Here is an 18,034-nt window from a genome sequence, read left to right on the forward strand (position 1 = left end):
ATGTGGCTTTTGTTTCGTGAAGAGGGTCCTGCCGGCGGCTTTTATTTTCCTGCTGGTTGTCCTTGTGGCTTTGGCTTTTCCGATGGATGGCAACGTGGCGGATGATTGATTTGCTTGCTGGTTTTCGGCTGGTTAATGAGCGAATATTAAATGAATTTAAGCTTGTTTTGGGCAAGTAAATGGTGTATGTGTAGTGTTTGTCTGGTGTTTTGTAATTTAATTAACATTTTAGGAAATTTAAAACCATAGCTTATTGTTTTGGATACTATTCGTTTCTGCTATATATATTTTAATTTGAATTTTCTGCATAAATATGTGGAATGTTGAAAATTTATACTTAAATGCATGCAGCTTCAATTCATTTGATGTTCAAACGATATTTGGCACACGTCTGTGTAAACCACGAATTATTTTGGGGCTTAATGGCATTACCACAAACCGCAGGAATTTCAAACCCATGGTCTGCCATCAAATGGTTACCATGCATAGTGTTGTTTTGCCTGATTTGCCTAGTTATCGTTAGCTGACAAGCTCGTAAATTTGCTTCCTGCATTTATCCCTTTATTATATTTGGTTTCATGCATGTTGTGTTTCGTTCAGATTGTCTGCACTTATTTATATTTTTACAATTGTTAGCAATAGATTATCTAGTTTTTTGCCTGGAGTGGTTTTTACCATTTGACTGTATATTTAAAACACTAACTTGTTAAATTTCCGCACGAAATTCGTTGCACTTGTGTTTGCCTCATTATCGCCAGCGTTTCATCCCACTAAATGTAAACTGTAAACGTTTTCCTAGAGGAACTCCCCACATATTCCCCTTTATATTTGCCAACTGCGCTTAAGCTGCATAATAATAAACTGCAAAGCAGCGGCAACAACGAGAATTGCTAAATGTGCAACTGCAGCAAGGATGGCAAGAAGAAGAAGAACAACAACAGGGCCAGGATAATACGAGCCAAAGCAGTGGAAATCCTGGCGTAATCGTTGCGTTCACTGCTGGCAGGCAACAACAACTGCAACAACTGGAACAACTGCAACACTAACACACTATGCCGTGTGGAAAATATTTATGAGCTCGGTTTTCACGCCAAATGCGTTCTTTAAAATGCTCCACTCCACTGCCAACTCTCCACTCTCCACTCTCCGCTCCACACACACAGAGCACACACGCACACAGCCATGGCTTTGCCATTTCCCTTTGCTTTCACCTCGCTTTGGCATTTTCCGCGACATTTTCACAAGCGCTTGCATTGCTTGTTGCACTCTGCGCTAGTGTGTGTGTGTTCCTATGTGTGTTAAGCAATGCGCTACAGTGTTTACGTGTTGGTGAGCGTTGCAAGTCGACAAGCGATAGCAACAACAGCAATCTGCCACAGTTGCAACAGCAGCAATTTCAACACCCTTTAACCCACTTTTCTCTCGCCTACTGTTACTACAACTATTATACAAATATTTTGTTGGAGGATAACGTTTAGAACTAATTAAACTGTCTTTTTCTAAATTTAAAAAAATCTACTTTAATTAAAATTAAATATCAAAGTTCAAAAAAAATGCGCACTGTTGCGTGTTCATTTATTTCTATCTATTAATTCTTATTTTGAGAAACTTACAGCTGAGCGGTGGCACATTTCCCATTCTTAAGTAGCGTATTCGGAGTTTTCCAAGCACGAATCCCTTAACCTATCACCACCATCGAGCCTTTCCACCTGCCTTTCCAGACCGGGTCCAACCCATTATGGCGACTGTCCCCTTTATATGCTAATTTGGTTCGGCGCATTTTATGAGTACATATGTACTGGCGCATATATCCAGTGGCATATATAGTGGCCATATAGTACGTCCTGCGAGCAGGAGGCGCTGTCAGTTGGGAGGAAGGGAAGAATGCAGGTGCAGCAACTTTGCTGATTTTGCTGGCAACCTGCGATGTTGCTGATGGTGCACATTCACGTCGTTTGAAGTTGCCTTTTGCCGTTGTCATAATTAAAACGCGCTGCATAATTGCCAAACAAAGGTTGTGTCCTGTTCAGGGAAAAGTCCTGTTCACAATGCCACCGAAGTTGGCCACTCATTTGCCTCAGTTTTAATGATTTTAGCTGCATATTTGCAGAGTGCAACCCCAAACTTAAAATTATACCACTTTGGCAAATGCGAAATATCAAATACAGCACGCAAACTAAGTACTGATTATAGGCAATACATATTCATACTGATGCAGGTTTTGTGCTTTTCTCCGAAAGATATTAATTTATTTCGAAAATACCCCTATGCTAAACCTAACCAATATTTGATACCATTCATTTCGTTTCTTAACTAGAAGTTTTGCGCAATTTGGTCATCTGTATGCAAGCCCACTGCTCTCACGCAAAACGCAAATAGTATCTGCATATCTATGTGTTTATTTAAAATTTTACGCTCCTTTTGCTGCACTTAGATCGACGAACAAAAAAAGAAAACACAACAAAAAATGTGAGGCAAATTCGAAAAGTTTCGATAAGGTTATGCTGGTTTTTCGGGTGTTTTTGGGTGATTTTTGGGTGATTCCCGTATTCGGTAGTCATAAAGTGTTCGACCGAAGTGCACCCACAGCAAGGTGGCCTAACAACCCACACACACATGCAGAAATACACACCCACACACACACACACAGTCGCACTCACACGTAGTTGTGGTTTCAATAATCAATGAGTTGATTTTATGAAATTTTACCCCCACACCTCGAATTCCAGGATGTGACACGCCCATCCTTGCACACCACTTCATTTTGTGGGTCGCACTTGGACACACGAACATGCACCGCATGTGTGTGTGCAATTTTATTAACGAGAATTTTGGAATTTCTGCACAAATATCACATTCAAGCCGACAGGAGGGTGAAAGGTTAAAAGGAAAACAAAACATAGACCAGAGGCTTTTTGTGGTCCTGGTCACAGGCTGCGTGTTGATTGCTCGGCACCCAAAAAAGGCCAAATGAATTTTAATTAATTTTTTAATTAATTCTCCGAAACCGCCAGATGGCCATGTCCCTTTTACTCAACCGATGGCAGTGATAAAACGAGAACCGCACAAATTCTATCTGCGGCCAAGATTACCCCTTTAATTGTTGACCACAACTTGCGATTGGACCATTTCTTATGCCATATCCTTGCTTGTATCTTTGCAGAAATACGGTTTTTAATTTAAGCATACACGATCTCGTCGAGCAGCAGCGATTGGTCTGGACATCGCCGGAGGATGATACCAAAATGTGTCTCGTCAAGGGCAAGGATGAGGTGAGTGAAAAGTTGCCATCAATCAAGAGATTTTGTCAAGCATGGAAATTCATTAAGTTACATCCATCAAAACAAACTGCAAACTTTAAGATTTGTAACTTTACGAAACTTCTAACGGATTTAGAATTTAGAAATTGCAATAAATTAATCGTGGGCACCTGAAATAACAATTTCGTGCACTCGCTGCAGTTCATTTGCAGCTTTTTCCGTGCTGTTCGTTAACTTGGCAGTACTTTGGCCAAATGGCCTTGCAATTTCCATTTCCATTCCTATTTCCATTTCGATTTCAACTTTGGCTGTTGCTTCCGTTGTCATAGAAATGCAAAAACAAGGCAATAAAGTGTTCCTCTGTCCTTCTCGCCATCTATCTTAACTTTTTTCGCGCTAAAAACATGGAAAACTATGAGGAAGAAGTGCGCCATACAAGAAGAAATTGATTTATGCAACTTTTTCTGTTGTTGCTTCGTGCTTGTGCTTTCCTTCTCTGTGGCTAAGAAATCAAGGAAATTTATTGGAAACTCTTCACCACTGCAGTTGACCTATTAAGAAAATGCCAGTTAAGCAGTGGCAACGGGCTAAATTGAGTCCAAAGGGAACGGGCAAATCAAAGCCCGAGTGCAAACTTTTGCCTAATGGAAATGGCAAATATTTTGGCTTTCAAATTGTCTTTGTTGCTGCCTTTTTGTTTCGCCTTCCGTTTCCGGTCAACTAGGCCAAATACTGCGTCTCACTCACTCCTGTGAAGCACTGCATTGTAGTCGTCTTAAATTATTTAAATGGCTTAAAAGCTTTTTCATATTGAGTTATTGATAAAATATTACATCAAAAAGGCTTATAATGATATCTGTAAGCTTTCTATGTACATACGATGGGTTTTTGGCATATATATTTCTTATATACTACACATCGGAGTTATATTAAGTCAAGGCACTGTGTTTCCTTTGCCATTTCTGTGCATGCCCAAGTGCACTTCAAGTTTGGCTTTTTGCTCACGTAATTAGCCAACACTTGTTGGCTGGTCGTGCCGGCAATTGCAGGGCCAACAAAAATAGCAGTGGCAACAAAAATACGGCAAGCCAGAGCATTAGCAGGTGTAATTTGTTGAACTCAATTTGCTTGCCGGCTCCACCTGAGTGGGGTCACTTTACTCGTATATGTCTGTGCCGGGTGGGTCGCGTTATTTATGGCATCACGGGGTGGAAGGAGCTAGGGAGCAAAGTTTCTTAGGACTTCTGGCCATGGCGTGCTGCGTTGCCATTTTGTAGAGCTGGTTTTTGCCGCTGAAAATAAATTGCAATTGTTTAGCTGGCCAGAAGAAATGAAACGAAAAGTTCAAAATTTACAATTTTAATTAACCGACATTTCGGCCACCCATTTGGATGCGAAAATGTCGAGTTAATCAAGCTGATAATCAGCCAAAGCCATACTCATATATGTATATAAAGTAATTACGCTGTGAAAAGGTAGCCAAGCGGCAAAATAAGTTGTGTTAGAGTTACGTGAGCTGCTTGCTGTCATTTGTTGCTGCAAATTGTTTAATTATTCGATTTTTTCACATTAAATTCCATAAAGTGTATAGCTGTAGTCCATTGCATGTATGATTTATAAAATATTCAAAAGTGGCCAACGATGTAAAGTTGACCAACATAAGCGACAAATATTTTTTATGTAACTTGCTGTGTGCGTTCAACATAAGTAAAGCAAGTAAATCACAGAACATTTTTTTCACATTTTCGCAATACGTAATTAAAGCCAATTATGTTAAATCAAAGTAGGAATGCAATAAACAATTATGGAGTAATTTTCAATATTAATTCACGAACCACATAGCAGCGAGCAATTATGCAGTGCTTTTTCTCGAACTTAAGGGAGTGGTTGTGGAACACCGTACGGTTGTTATCCTTATTAAGTTCAACTATGACCTTAATCATCGAACAGACCACAGAGCATCACCCACGTGCCGATTTGGGCTTCTCTGGTCTTCCAGTCCCACATTCGATATTCGATTTGGTTTGCAAATGGCTTTTCCCAGAATCTGCCCTGCCCAGAAATCCAGAACTGAGTCTGAAAGTGGGACTGCAGTCGCCCATTGTTCTGTTGGAAAATGCTGTTGAATTCATGCGGGTCCTACCAACTCTTTGGCCCTCTTTGTCTGCCGGGGTCCAGGCCAAAGTGTTCTGAATACCTTTGGGCACATCCCCATCTGCATACGGCTCTATTAGGCAACTTGTTCTGGCTTCCATTCAAATCAGCATTACCAGGCGATCTTCAAGCTAATTAGGTACTTTGCTCTCGCCTAAATTACTAATTTGTATAAGATTTAATGAAATAGACACACAAACTGTACAAGATAAAACATAGCTCGACAAAGCCGGGGGAAAATCAAACTTTTGCGGCGCAAAAAGTTTCATTGTTCATTATTGTGCGTTGTCAATGGAGTGAAAAGTTCGAAAGAAAAAACAGGAAAATATTTTGACGGATACCAAAACGCTTGAGGGCAGGCAAAAATTTCTTAAATGATGACAAAACACAACAAAATGAGCCAAATCAGTCCACGAGTAATGAGCCTGAAAAAACTTGTAACTACATAATTTTTAATAGCTTTATTTGACTGACAGACTTAGACAGCCAGAAACCACTCCGTGATTTTGCACAGCCACAGATTTATAATTGTAATTAAAATGCCTGCCAAATCAATACTTCCACTTGACAATATGGTTAAAACGAAATATATGCTTTTGTTGACACAAACATGACTATGTGTATGTTTTTGAGGGCGGTTGAGCGACAATTTATGTGCAAAAACTATAATTAAGGATAATTTATTAACCAGCGGCACACAGACAGTGGCTAAGGCCAAATTTCGAAAACAAATTAATAAATATCAGAGTTAATTGCATTCTAAACATTGTTCCATGTCTGCAATGCGTGTTAATTACAAGCACTATAAAGGAAACTACGACTTCACAGCCAACCCAGCACTGCATGTTATTGTTTTGATAAATTATTTAAATTTATGCTCTAGCAGTTCGCCACACACAAAAAGGCCAAAACATGTTAATTACTTTGCGAACAGTTAGCCAAATTAAATGGAAAACGAACAAGATAGCAAGTGCTGGGCAAAAGCGGGTATGGGCATAAATTGAAAGGCTGAGTATTTCTTAGGCATCTCCAATCAACTTATTCAAGCACTTTTAAATTAATTAGGACACTTAGGGATAATTAGCAGTAACATTTTGTGTAAGTGCAATACTTATTGCTGCACACTTTATAAGCCTCTAATTGGCTTAAACATTTGGCAAAATATTTGACAACGACATGAGCCAATACTTTGGTAGAGTAAAATAACCGGCTGTTATAATAATAAATGCAACTAAAAACTGGCCTCATTATTAACGGCAAACCAAATATTTAAATATTTCAGCGCACACAGGAAATGCAAGAGACACATAAAAGGTATACAGTGAAATCAGCTGCCTGGGAGTGTTTCAAATGATTTGTCATGTCAGAGTGCAAACACTTCCGGCCGTAATGGTGACACAGGGTGACGGGGGGCGGGGGACGGGGGGAGTGTGTGGTAGTGGCGCCGGAAATGTCAGGCAACAATTTTCCAGCACTATGGGAAAAGTTTGCTCCACCTCTCCTGCTAAATGGGAGCAAGTTGCGCATTTGCCTTTTAATATTTATTGAGTTGCAGGTGCAGCGCCCCGGCAACATTCATTGTTTGCTCTCGAAGTGCTTTTGCAACGCATCAAATATTACAATTTGCGAAACATTTATGCAAAATAGGTTGAAAGTGGAAAAGCAGAGCATACATGTTCACACTGTGACCCCATTAACTATGTTATTTGGGTCTACATATTATTTCGCCAAATGACCGTTCATGTATCACCGAATGTTTGAACTTTTGCAAATAATATCATTGGATCTTTAGACTTTTAGAAGCCCTTCCACCTAGTTCTTAAATTGCAGTGCCCCCACAGTCGCTTTGCTTAAATTCTTCAACTTGAACGTTTTCAGGAGGCCTGCCAGAACTACATCCGCATCATGGTGGTGCCATCGCCGGGTCGCCTCTTCGTTTGCGGCACCAACTCGTTCCGGCCCATGTGCAACACGTATATCATCAGTGACAGCAACTACACGCTGGAGGCCACGAAGAACGGACAGGCGGTGTGCCCCTACGACCCCCGTCACAACTCCACCTCTGTGCTGGCCGGTAAGTACCCAGTTTACATCAGCACATTGTGCCCCTATGTAATATCAAAAGGGTTACAATAATTAACAAGCAAATCGAAGAGCGATAATGAATCGGTTCGAATAGCAGAAGACATGAGAAAACAACACTGCGTATACGTAATTCGCGTGATGTCCATAAAGAACTCTTTCAGCAATTACTTTTAAAGTTCCCAACTGCATTAAAACCATAACAATATGCGCTGGGAGGAATTTAAATATTTAAATTGCATCACTTTTGAGGTCAAGAAAGGAATTGCAAAAACACGCATACGCCCCGTTGCCCATATCAACCATTTCCAACAAATTCAGTTGCGAAGACTTTTTCTTTGTGCCTTCTTGGTTTTTTCCCCGTTTTGTTATGCCACTCGAATAATTTATTGTTCACAAGCATTTTGTATGCGAATTGTCCATTTTGTTCCGGCTGTTATCGCCATTCGCAATAAGAGTGAAAAATGCAAGGAATGTGACTGTGAGTAGACTCATCGCATTGCCACTCCGCCCAGGCATATAAATCGCTTAAAAATTGTCATTCATCATGCGATGCCTGCGCTACCGCTTTTTTCAGGTCTGACTTCGTGAACGGAGCCGCATGATAAATTTTTAGTATTATTGGTCGGCTGCCGAATGGCAGACAACTGCAAATTATGTGCGAAATACATTTCTCCGCCCACCAAACTGATAAAAGATTTCCAAATTACCTACATACTCGATATTTGATTGAAATTTATGGCCCCTGCAGGTGTGTTAAGTGGGTCGGTCCGCTGAAAAAAAAACTCGTTACAAATTTACAAATTGAATGGTCTTAATATCCATACGATTTGGGGTTCGTTTAAGTTATAAATGCTGAAATACTTATTATTAAACCTGACTTTATGGCCTTTGCAACTGTTCTTATTTCAGAGCATTTCAATTTCAAAGTGTGGCGAGTAAAATAAAGTTACATTTCTCCCTGTGACACTGAATGCGCGCTGCATATAGAATGAACTTTTATTTTCGCCACTCGTGCAACCCAGAAACTCAGCCAATAAACAAGCGCATTTGGAGACTGCAACGGTGGGGGAAATATTTTGGGAACCCCACTGCATACAACACCCACGTTCTAGCGCCTGCAAAGTCATAGTTTTGATAATATTTCCACTTGGCACCCATAAATCGACATTCCTTGCCGCCATGTTGTGAAGTTTTCGTGCAGTGATTTGTTTGCATTTCATTGTCTGCAGCCAGCGAAAACTTTGCCAAGAGCCAGGAACAGTGGGTCGGGCATAGATAATATCGATAAACGTTTATAACTAACTTGAAAGTGTGTGTGTTGTGTGATGGGCTTGGTTGGTCCAGCGGCAGGAGAGGGCACCGAGTGTTGCCACAACTTCCGCCGGATGCAGCTGCCTTCGCTATGTGTTTGGCTATATGGGTGTGTGCTTCTTCCATCCACACTCACTCACTCACACTCACTCACACACACACAGAAGTGTGTTGGCAACTCGCCCACTTTTCCACGCTCGTGACCCCCTCAACACCGCGCCAATGTGGGTCATAAGAGTTTATCATCAACAAGCTGCCACATCCTGGCCAAAAAAGAAGCAGCCAAACCTGAAGCTGTTGTCAGCCGCCATTTTCTTTATTGCTTGCAGCCATTTATACGCCCATTACTTGCCACACTGCCGCCGGGTATATCCAATTGCTGCCCAGATGGAGTACAGAGTTTTATGGAGATCACATCGCGGGTAGAGCAGCACTTTTAGCACTCACGGATAAGCCGATTTTAAATCGTTGTAAAAGTCACTTTTAATTGCACTTAGCCAGAGTTAGGAATTTACCATTAGGTACTAACAAGTCTGATCCGCTTTGCCTTTGCATTTTTTCCGTAGTTTTCCCCTTGGCCTCCCCACTTTGTTCTTATTCCACTTTGATTTCCCTTCATGGAGCTAATATTAAATCGAAATTTTTACATACATACCCCGCAACCGACGAGCTGCGTCTTTAGCCATTTACTGGCTGTCAGTTTGGCAGCGCTCTTCTTGCCAGGATTTAAGGATATGCGACGCGGATTGGGGAACGGTTAGCCGGGCCATGTTGTTTAGATTACAAATTGCCCGGACTGAGGCAGCCCATAAAAAAAACCCCATCATGGTGGTGCACTAAATAACAACAACAATGGCGGCGAGTCTAGAAAAGTTCCGATTCAGAAATGAAAAAATAGAAAAAAAATAAGCACGAGCGCAAAAAAGTCGCCGAAAAACCAGAACAAGCTGAAAAATGTTATCAATTCAGTTTTTATTCGTGACAGGGCGTTGATGTCATGGGCTGACGTGGGCGTGGTCGGTAACTGGCACAAAAGTTTTCCCCCACCTCCGCCGCCCATGACCATTCTAAAGCCCCCGCCCCCGCCCCCGCCCCCTCTAGTCCTCACTTGGCCACAGTTTCTAACGCTTTGCGCAAAAAGTTCGTGGACACATTTTTGTGCCAATTTCGTTGTAAAAATATTGTTGTAACCATGATGAAGTTTTCAATTGCTTTTTCCACCAATATACGACATCTAGCCACCCAGCCCACATCAGTCCAGCCCAACCGCCTTATCCTGTTCGCTTTCCTGGTGTTTCAATATGGCGGAAGGAATATATTTTTGTTCGATTTAAAAAGTGCATGCGAAATAAATTTCAATCGCTGACAGTGTCACCCATCGAGATCGGCCAGCGAGTACAAAACTTTGCCAATAAAAAATTAAGCACACCCAAAAGAGGAGGAAACAAAAAAAAAAAGCACAGAAAAGCAAAAAGTTCTTCTTTTTGTAGATCCGGAGAAAATGGTCAGGGGAAACACGTATTAGCCAGCTTTGTCGCTTAATTTGTTAAATGTTTTCATTTGGAATTGAGGTTAGAGCGGGAATTGTTGAACATAATGGACTGTAACGGATGTAGAGAATATCTGAAAGTCTGGGCCCACAAAGTTTCCATTAGCAAGAACACCTTTACTTTATTGATAAAATTTTCAAAGCAAGCAACATTTTTATCATAAGATTTAGAAATAAGAATCCTACATTCTTTGGAAGCTTTTCCCTTTCAAAAATCATAAAAATCCTTTAAAATCATTTTTTTTTGAATCCTTTAAGCATTGATAAGTTATCTTTCAATATTTTAAAACATTTTGGGTTAACTGACCCGCTTTGCGGCAGTTCGTTGCCCTGAATATTAAACTGTTATCACGCTGATTTCATCCCCATTTTGACCTTTTGTGGCACTCGAAAATATGGCTTAAATGTCTTACCAATTCGCACACGCCTCAGGAAACAATGCGAAGAATAGTAATAAATAATTTATAACTGCGCATTTGCCACATTAATCACGAGCCAACGCTGCTGTGCTGCCGGCCAAAAGAGAGAGAAAAAAAAGAAAGAGGAATATGGCCAACAGCGGCCAAATCCCTTTCCGGCAAAGTTTGTCCCGTTCCCCAAAAAGCCGACGCATATTAATTTCGGCACACTCCCCATTCAGACCCTCCCCCTCCATCGGTGTCCTTCGAATTTTCCCTCTGCACGTCCGTGGATTCTCAGGCACAGCGAAGCGTACAAATTGCCATCACTTGCGTTCAATTTTAGACTTTTCCAAGCAAATGCACAAACGCGATTAAAATGCTGACGAATGCTGGCGAAAGGGGCAGCAGTGGCAAAGGGGGCGAGAGGGGCTGGACATTGGCGCCGCCGAAAAATGTCAAGGACTCGGCAGGACATGCCGTATACGGCGACCTGTGAACCGGGAACACCATTGCCAAACCGTGCCAAGCTGCATTTGCATATCGCACAAACCGCTTCAATTTCACACCACGTTGCCGCTTTTCGTCCTTTGCGCCTCTTTAAAGTCCTCGCGCTCTCCAAATAAATTCATTCACGTCATTCAGAGATGTGTAAGCTTAATAAAAAAATCATATATAAACTAAGAATCAATGCTGAAATACCTTTAAATAAATTATGGGATTCAAAAGAGCTGAAGTACTATGCAATATATTGTGCCGAAAACTGGTAATACTTGAAATGATCTAATTTATGTATTTAATAATTAAGGACCATTCTGTCGCATCATTTGCTGCTTAGGGTTATTTTTACTGATGTTTTGGGTCGTTGGCAACGTGCGGGCCAGGGCTCGTTAAAAAGCGAAGGAGAGCTAATTTATTTTAGCCAACTTAAATTGGCTTAGGCGAATGACCAGAAGAAAACAAATGGCGCGTTATCTGGAAACCAAAGCCGGCTAAAGGGATGGCCCTGGTCAAAGTGCGGGTGCAATGCAAAATGAGAGCAACAACTGTGCTGGGCAAAAAACAAGACCAGCGACAGCAACAACTGTCAGTTTCATTAAAAACAATGAAATCTGCTAAGAGCCAAAAGTTTAAATGACCGTCTAACAACTGCAAAGGATAAAAAGGACACCAGCGCGCACATACACATACCTAAAAGGGCACTCGAAAAGCTCTTGAAAAAAAGTCAGGCAAAAACGTCTGCAGTAAAATATGTACTCGAAAACAAAGTCCAAACAATAAACCAAATGGCGGAAAAGCAGAGAAAACGTTTGCAAAATAAGCTATATAAAACCCCAAACAAGCACAGTTTGTGACCCTTTTTAGCGGACAATGCGCGGACTTTTCTTGGTTCCTCTTTCCTATTTATGTCTAAGACAAGAAAAAAACCATTACAAGATACAATTAGCTGCCAAAAATGAGGCCAACAGGACAGCCCATCTTTTCATAGTTCAAAATCACTGGATCCTTGAAACTACGGGAAACTGAGGTTTAAAAAGACCGAATACGTATTTGTGTCAAAGAAATTATTATAATACAACGTAGAAGTGAAGTAATGCCTTTGCTTTAGTTCCGAAATGGCCAGCAAAAAAGAAATGCAGCACCATTACCAAATAAACACAAATAAAACACAATGTTGCCATTTACAATGGCTGCCAAATCTCTGTGAGACTTTTCACAATGGAAACGCACTGAAGTGCTCTCGAAAATCAATGCAAAGATGCCCCACCAACCAAGCTTATGCTTGGACACATTTCCAGCAAGCCACTTTGGGGAAAAGAGCGGAAAGACATTAACTTTTAATTCGATCGTTTATAAGCACAATGCAAAATCCCCAGCAGATGCATCTGCAAATGCAAATCTAGCCGAAGAGAGACCAAAAGCTGATAATTGCGGTGCGCCAATAAAAAGCGAATTAAGCTAATTGCCAAATTTTCAAAATCCCCAAAAGCATTAGGAATTGGAAAGCACCAGTGCCAGAACAAAGATGCCCCAACAGCAACAAAAAGCCCAAAAGAGTAATGAAAGTGGAGCAAAATGCGAAACTGCTACAGAGGAGCGCACATGTTGCCAAAACTTTTCAGCCTTTATTCCTCCCCCGTTATTTTCCGACGTCTGCATTTCTATAAGAGTACAAGTGGAGTGTAATTACAGCCAAAAATTGATAACACACAAAAATGGCGCTCAGCCAGCCAGTGCAATTAAAGTCGGGCTGAAGATGGGGATAGCCTCCTCTTGAAAGTGGGTCAGGCGTATAGTGTAATTAACCCAATTGATACGGCAGAAAGCCTCAGCAAAATACCAAATTTCGAGCGAAAATCGATCTTTTTTGCAAGCGTAATAAAGTTTTAACCGAGATTACATGACTTGAAACTAATTAGGATAAGACTTCACAATAGAAAAGACAGGGGTGTTTTTTCCGCTTCGCTTAAATATCATCTGATATGAATTTTATCTTACAACACGCTATATTTCCGGTCATTTTCATAAAATTAAGCAATTTACCGGATTGCAGCACAGCAGACAATTGTACTCCAAGAGTCCATCTAGAAATGCATTGATATGCATAATGTAAGTGTGCACGGTTGAGGGTAATTACTCCTAAGTGGGCTATTTGACTAAGGGCCTTACACTCGACATATGCAGGCATGAATGAACGCAATTCAAGGTATTAAACAAGGGCCAAAAGCCATGTTTTTATGCTTAGACCCTGAAAAATGGCAATTATAAGTGTGTGTGCTAGATATCAAATATTTAAAACACAACGTACCGGTAATAAAGCGTTCCCCGTTTTCCAGCTCGATTCCCGCCAGCGTGCTCGTTATTTCGACCCTCTATCCCTGTGTTACGTCCTGTCATTGAAAATGAGTGTAATTTATGTATTAGCGTGTGCTCGTGTGTGTATGCCGGCCGCATAATAAAACATGCAAAAATATGCAAATTGCCGCAGTCAACGCGATGAACTTTCATTACGCCTTGTTCCCGTCGCTCTAAAGAGCATTTTCCGCTTTCCTCGACTAGCCTAGAAAATCGATTAAATCACTTAAAGAGTTTATCGAACTTTATGCCACAGCCAGAAGCGACCAAAACGCTTCAAGCCCACCAAGACTTTGTGAGAAGCGCATAGAGAGGCGCAGTGTGCGAAGGGGATGGCGCACAGACATGGCCGATGTGCATAATTTTTGCACGCTAGATTGTCATTTAAAATGAGTTAAGCTCGGGCAATTGCTGCAATGCGGAAAACTTCGCAAGCCTCAGTCTGAGTCGGATTTTGAGTCCGAGTCCTGGTCGGTTGGTCGGTTGGTCGGTTGGACGTGGGTCGTCAGGTAACTGGCGTTATAATGAGCAAACAATAAAAGCAAACGTCTCTGCACGAAACAATGACGAGAACGAGAACCAGAACGAGAAAGAGACAGAGACAGAGACAGAGACAGAGACAGACAGCGTGGAAAATGAAAGAGACGGGGCAAAAAACACACACAAACAAAAACCAATTAGATGCAGCGAGGACAGCGAAGGCCAAAGGTGGCAGCTGCAACTTTTCGTGTCCTGTCGATGTTGCGACAGGTCGACGGTTGGCTGCGGCGTCTGAGTGGAACGGGGGGCACGTCCTTTTCCCATTGTGCCCCTTGTTAGCGAGGGCCAAAGAAAGCAGCTCCAGTTCAGCAAAAAGTATCCTAAATACAAGTACGACAATGGCAACCATCTATCGCTATGCTAATTGCATTCTCATTGTTAATTACAAGCGTTTAAGCAAAAGTTTTCTTTTTTATAGCACTGCAGGGTTCTGAACGCGGAACTGGAATGTCAGCAGGATTATTACCAATTGAATAAGTTAAATTCAGCAAATAGGGTGTAAAAGTAGATGTTTTCAAGTCTTTTGCTAAAAACTAATCTACAAAGTTTATTCTTACTAATTTGAGAAGAAGTGAGAACTAACATAATATAGTACAGATTTCTGTACTATTTACTTTGAAACATATTCAACCATAGGTTTTATGATTTTGATTTAAGATTCCCTGCCCATTAACTCCACTTGGAAGATTGTTTTTATTGGCCGTTAGCCCCACCTGTCCCCCTGAGCCGCCTGTAGCAACCCCCTTTGGCTTCCTGCTGCTCCGCCGCCCTTTAAAGGACTTTTCGGTACTTCCCCCACTTTTACTTTTCACTCACAGCGTGACTTTTACAGCCTCTTAATTTGAGCACTCGCCTGTCGAAGATTCAGAGGGTTTCTTTCCACGGCGGCTAATAGGAGCCGTGTTTGGCGGGGTTGGAGGCAAAAATTAATTTGTTGCAGACGACGCTTTTAATGTGGCTTTGTGTTAAATTAATGTGCCACTCGCTTGTGCCCCCGCTCGATGCCTCTTTACATTTTGCTGCTCACGTTCCTGTCACGTAATTCCCATTTTCATTCCGCCCTTCAGTGTACCTGCCACGCCCACGTGCCGCATTGTAAATTTGATAGATTACTGAGAGCCCACGATGGGCGCTCAAAACCCCAAGAAACACGACCCAAAATCACAATGCGCTCAACTTTGCAAGGCAATAATCATGGCCTTCTATTGAGCTGCTACCCATCGCTCATTTACCCATTCCGCAGAAGTCATAAACATGTAATCTCGCCTACGGGCTGTGCATCAATCAAAACTGACTGAGAGATCGACTATCAAACATTGAAATGTTTTTATATTTGGAACGTGAACGTTTTACCGAGGATAGAATGTGTATACGCATTTTAAGCAGCAAGCTCTGGTAGTTGCAACAATTAAAGATAAATTAAACTTTATTGGAATAAAATGTCTGCGGCTAGATATTTAGATATACACATGTGGTATACACACACTTCTATACACGTTTGTTTAGCCGAGTTGTGTGAATGGAGGTGCTGAGATTTCGATGCCGAGACAGCAAAGCCATTTCCGGCCAGACAAAAAGCTGGAATGGAAGCTCGGAATTTCCGTTTCTATTGTTCGGGTTTCGATTCTGTTTTTCCATATTTATTTCACTGGCTGTCTTTATTTTATTGCTGCCGGAGCTCGAAAAGGACAAAGGCAAAGTCCCCGGCAAGCGCGAGCCAATTCGCTGCACAAACAAAAATCAAAACGAAAACGACAAAATGAAAATAAATATAAAAACAAGAAAATCTCATTTATCTTCTCAATGTGGCCGCAGGCGCATTCAATGCCATCCAAGAAGACATGTCAAACTTCTCCCTCAATGTTGTCGTTTAGCTTAATGGAATTTGTCGCTAGCATTTAGTCCGCCAACAGGGCGTATGTGTGTTGGCCTGTTGGCTTGTTGGCCCGATGTACAGCAATTGGCAAAATACTTTATAATGCCCGGGCTGAGTTTTCTTTAATGCATAATAGATGCACTGGTGATACAATCTAATTGAAAAAGTACATTAGTGCGTTTGTGCGCTTGTGCAGGTAGTAGACTTACACGTAATTGACATTCATCTGTGACATTTAAGCCAAAATGCCACTTTTAAAGCAACAAGCATGTCTTTGAATTTACTAAACCAGCCTTTCCCCATATCCTTGCTCTCCTTGCAGACAACGAACTGTATTCCGGCACCGTGGCGGATTTCAGTGGCAGCGATCCGATTATCTACCGAGAACCCCTGCAGACCGAGCAGTACGATAGCCTAAGTCTCAACGGTAAGTTGCTGGCCGCGATTGTAGCCACTTGTGGTAATTGAAAATGTCATGGACCCTGTCATAAGCGCAGTGCGAGTCCTGGGTACGCAGATCCTTCTACCCGCCGCCACCGCCGCCCATGACTGTCCATGGTGTCCTGTCGAATGTCAGTTGTCGCGTTGGCCCGCGATTGCCTTTTGCATATTTCAAGGGCCTTGGCCATGTTCAGCTTCCATTAACTGAATCTGAATCCGAACCGACATGGCACGTTCGACTGTCATTTACCGCCGAAGATGTGCGACAGACTTCATAATTCATATTAAATAGCCCGCATCGGAACTATTACTGGGTTGCTCTAAAGTGGTTCACTGAAAATTTACAGAAACTCTTACTTAGGTATTATTTGTCTTTCTTTGGATCCATATCAACTTGTTAGAATATTACAATTTAAGGAAAAATTCAAGTCAGAGACAAAACTCTTCCTTTTTAACTCTGTGTACACTTTGTCATAGGGACAACTACTGAATAACATATTTACACTTTGTCATAGGGACAACTACTGAATTATCATGTGTACACTTTGTCATTGAGAAAACTACTGAATTTTAGTGTAACTATTAAACCCGAATACGTCGTTTATTCAGAACCTTTGCATAAGAATGAACCCATAAAGCCATCGCATATTACTCGCCCATATCCATCATAAATTCATGGAAATCGAAAGTATTTCAAAAGCGACAGCTATAAAATTGTTTACAAGCTCGAAAACTATAAATGAATTTGATGAGCGAACTTTTTGCCATTTCTCGCTTCGCAGCCCCGAACTTTGTGAGCTCATTTACGCAGGGGGACTTTGTCTATTTCTTCTTTCGCGAAACCGCCGTGGAGTTCATCAACTGCGGCAAGGTGAGTACACACGTGCAACATCCAATCGAGAGTTTTCCAATCGATTTGGGGCCCGAGCATCAGCAAATGCAATCAAACGCGGCGAGGACACAATCAAAGTTGGACAGAAAACAACTGCTGATGTTTGGATTATTTATGCTCCGCAGATTGTCGCATTTGCTGGTGCTCAGCATCCAGACATTTGCTAGCCCCCAGCTGAGCAGAATTAATATCTTATCATCCGTTGGTCTTTCCAGGCGATTTATTCGCGCGTTGCCCGCGTCTGCAAATGGGACAAAGGTGGCCCGCATCGCTTCCGCAACCGCTGGACATCCTTTCTCAAGTCCCGCCTCAACTGCTCCATTCCTGGCGATTATCCTTTCTACTTTAACGAAATCCGTAAGTGTTCGGCTTTAAGTGAACGAATGCGCTGCATTTGGCTGTGCAATTGAAGAAGTGTGTATGACGTTTGTGATTAAAAATGACAGGTTCGCTCAGCCAGCTAAAATTAGTTTTCACAGTATTAATTAGCAAATTGCCGTTTGCCAATCACCAAAAATACATTCTGCCGCTGCCTAAACTAAATAAAATGTTTTGTGAACAGCGTAAATTATGTTGCTAATTGAAAGCAAACAGCTAAATTGCTGAAAATATGTTAAATAATACATCAGCACTGCTTAAAATGCGTACAAAGTGATGAAATAAAAATATTTA

General features: G+C 41.5%; 1 protein-coding gene across 1 annotated transcript in view; it reads left to right on the plus strand.

The window, feature by feature from the left end:
- The window catches only part of LOC6541456 (semaphorin-1A), a 126,361-nt gene that overhangs the window by 92,125 nt on the left and 16,202 nt on the right, over positions 1 to 18,034 (plus strand). The window contains 5 exon segments of the mRNA XM_001969186.3: positions 3,164 to 3,272; positions 7,293 to 7,488; positions 16,352 to 16,456; positions 17,253 to 17,341; positions 17,578 to 17,719. Coding sequence (XP_001969222.2) covers positions 3,164 to 3,272; positions 7,293 to 7,488; positions 16,352 to 16,456; positions 17,253 to 17,341; positions 17,578 to 17,719 — 641 coding nt within the window.

The sequence above is a fragment of the Drosophila erecta genome, unplaced genomic scaffold (genome assembly GCF_003286155.1).
Source record: "Drosophila erecta strain 14021-0224.00,06,07 unplaced genomic scaffold, DereRS2 tig00000055-arrow-pilon, whole genome shotgun sequence".
In the NCBI taxonomy this organism is placed as follows: domain Eukaryota; kingdom Metazoa; phylum Arthropoda; class Insecta; order Diptera; family Drosophilidae; genus Drosophila; species Drosophila erecta.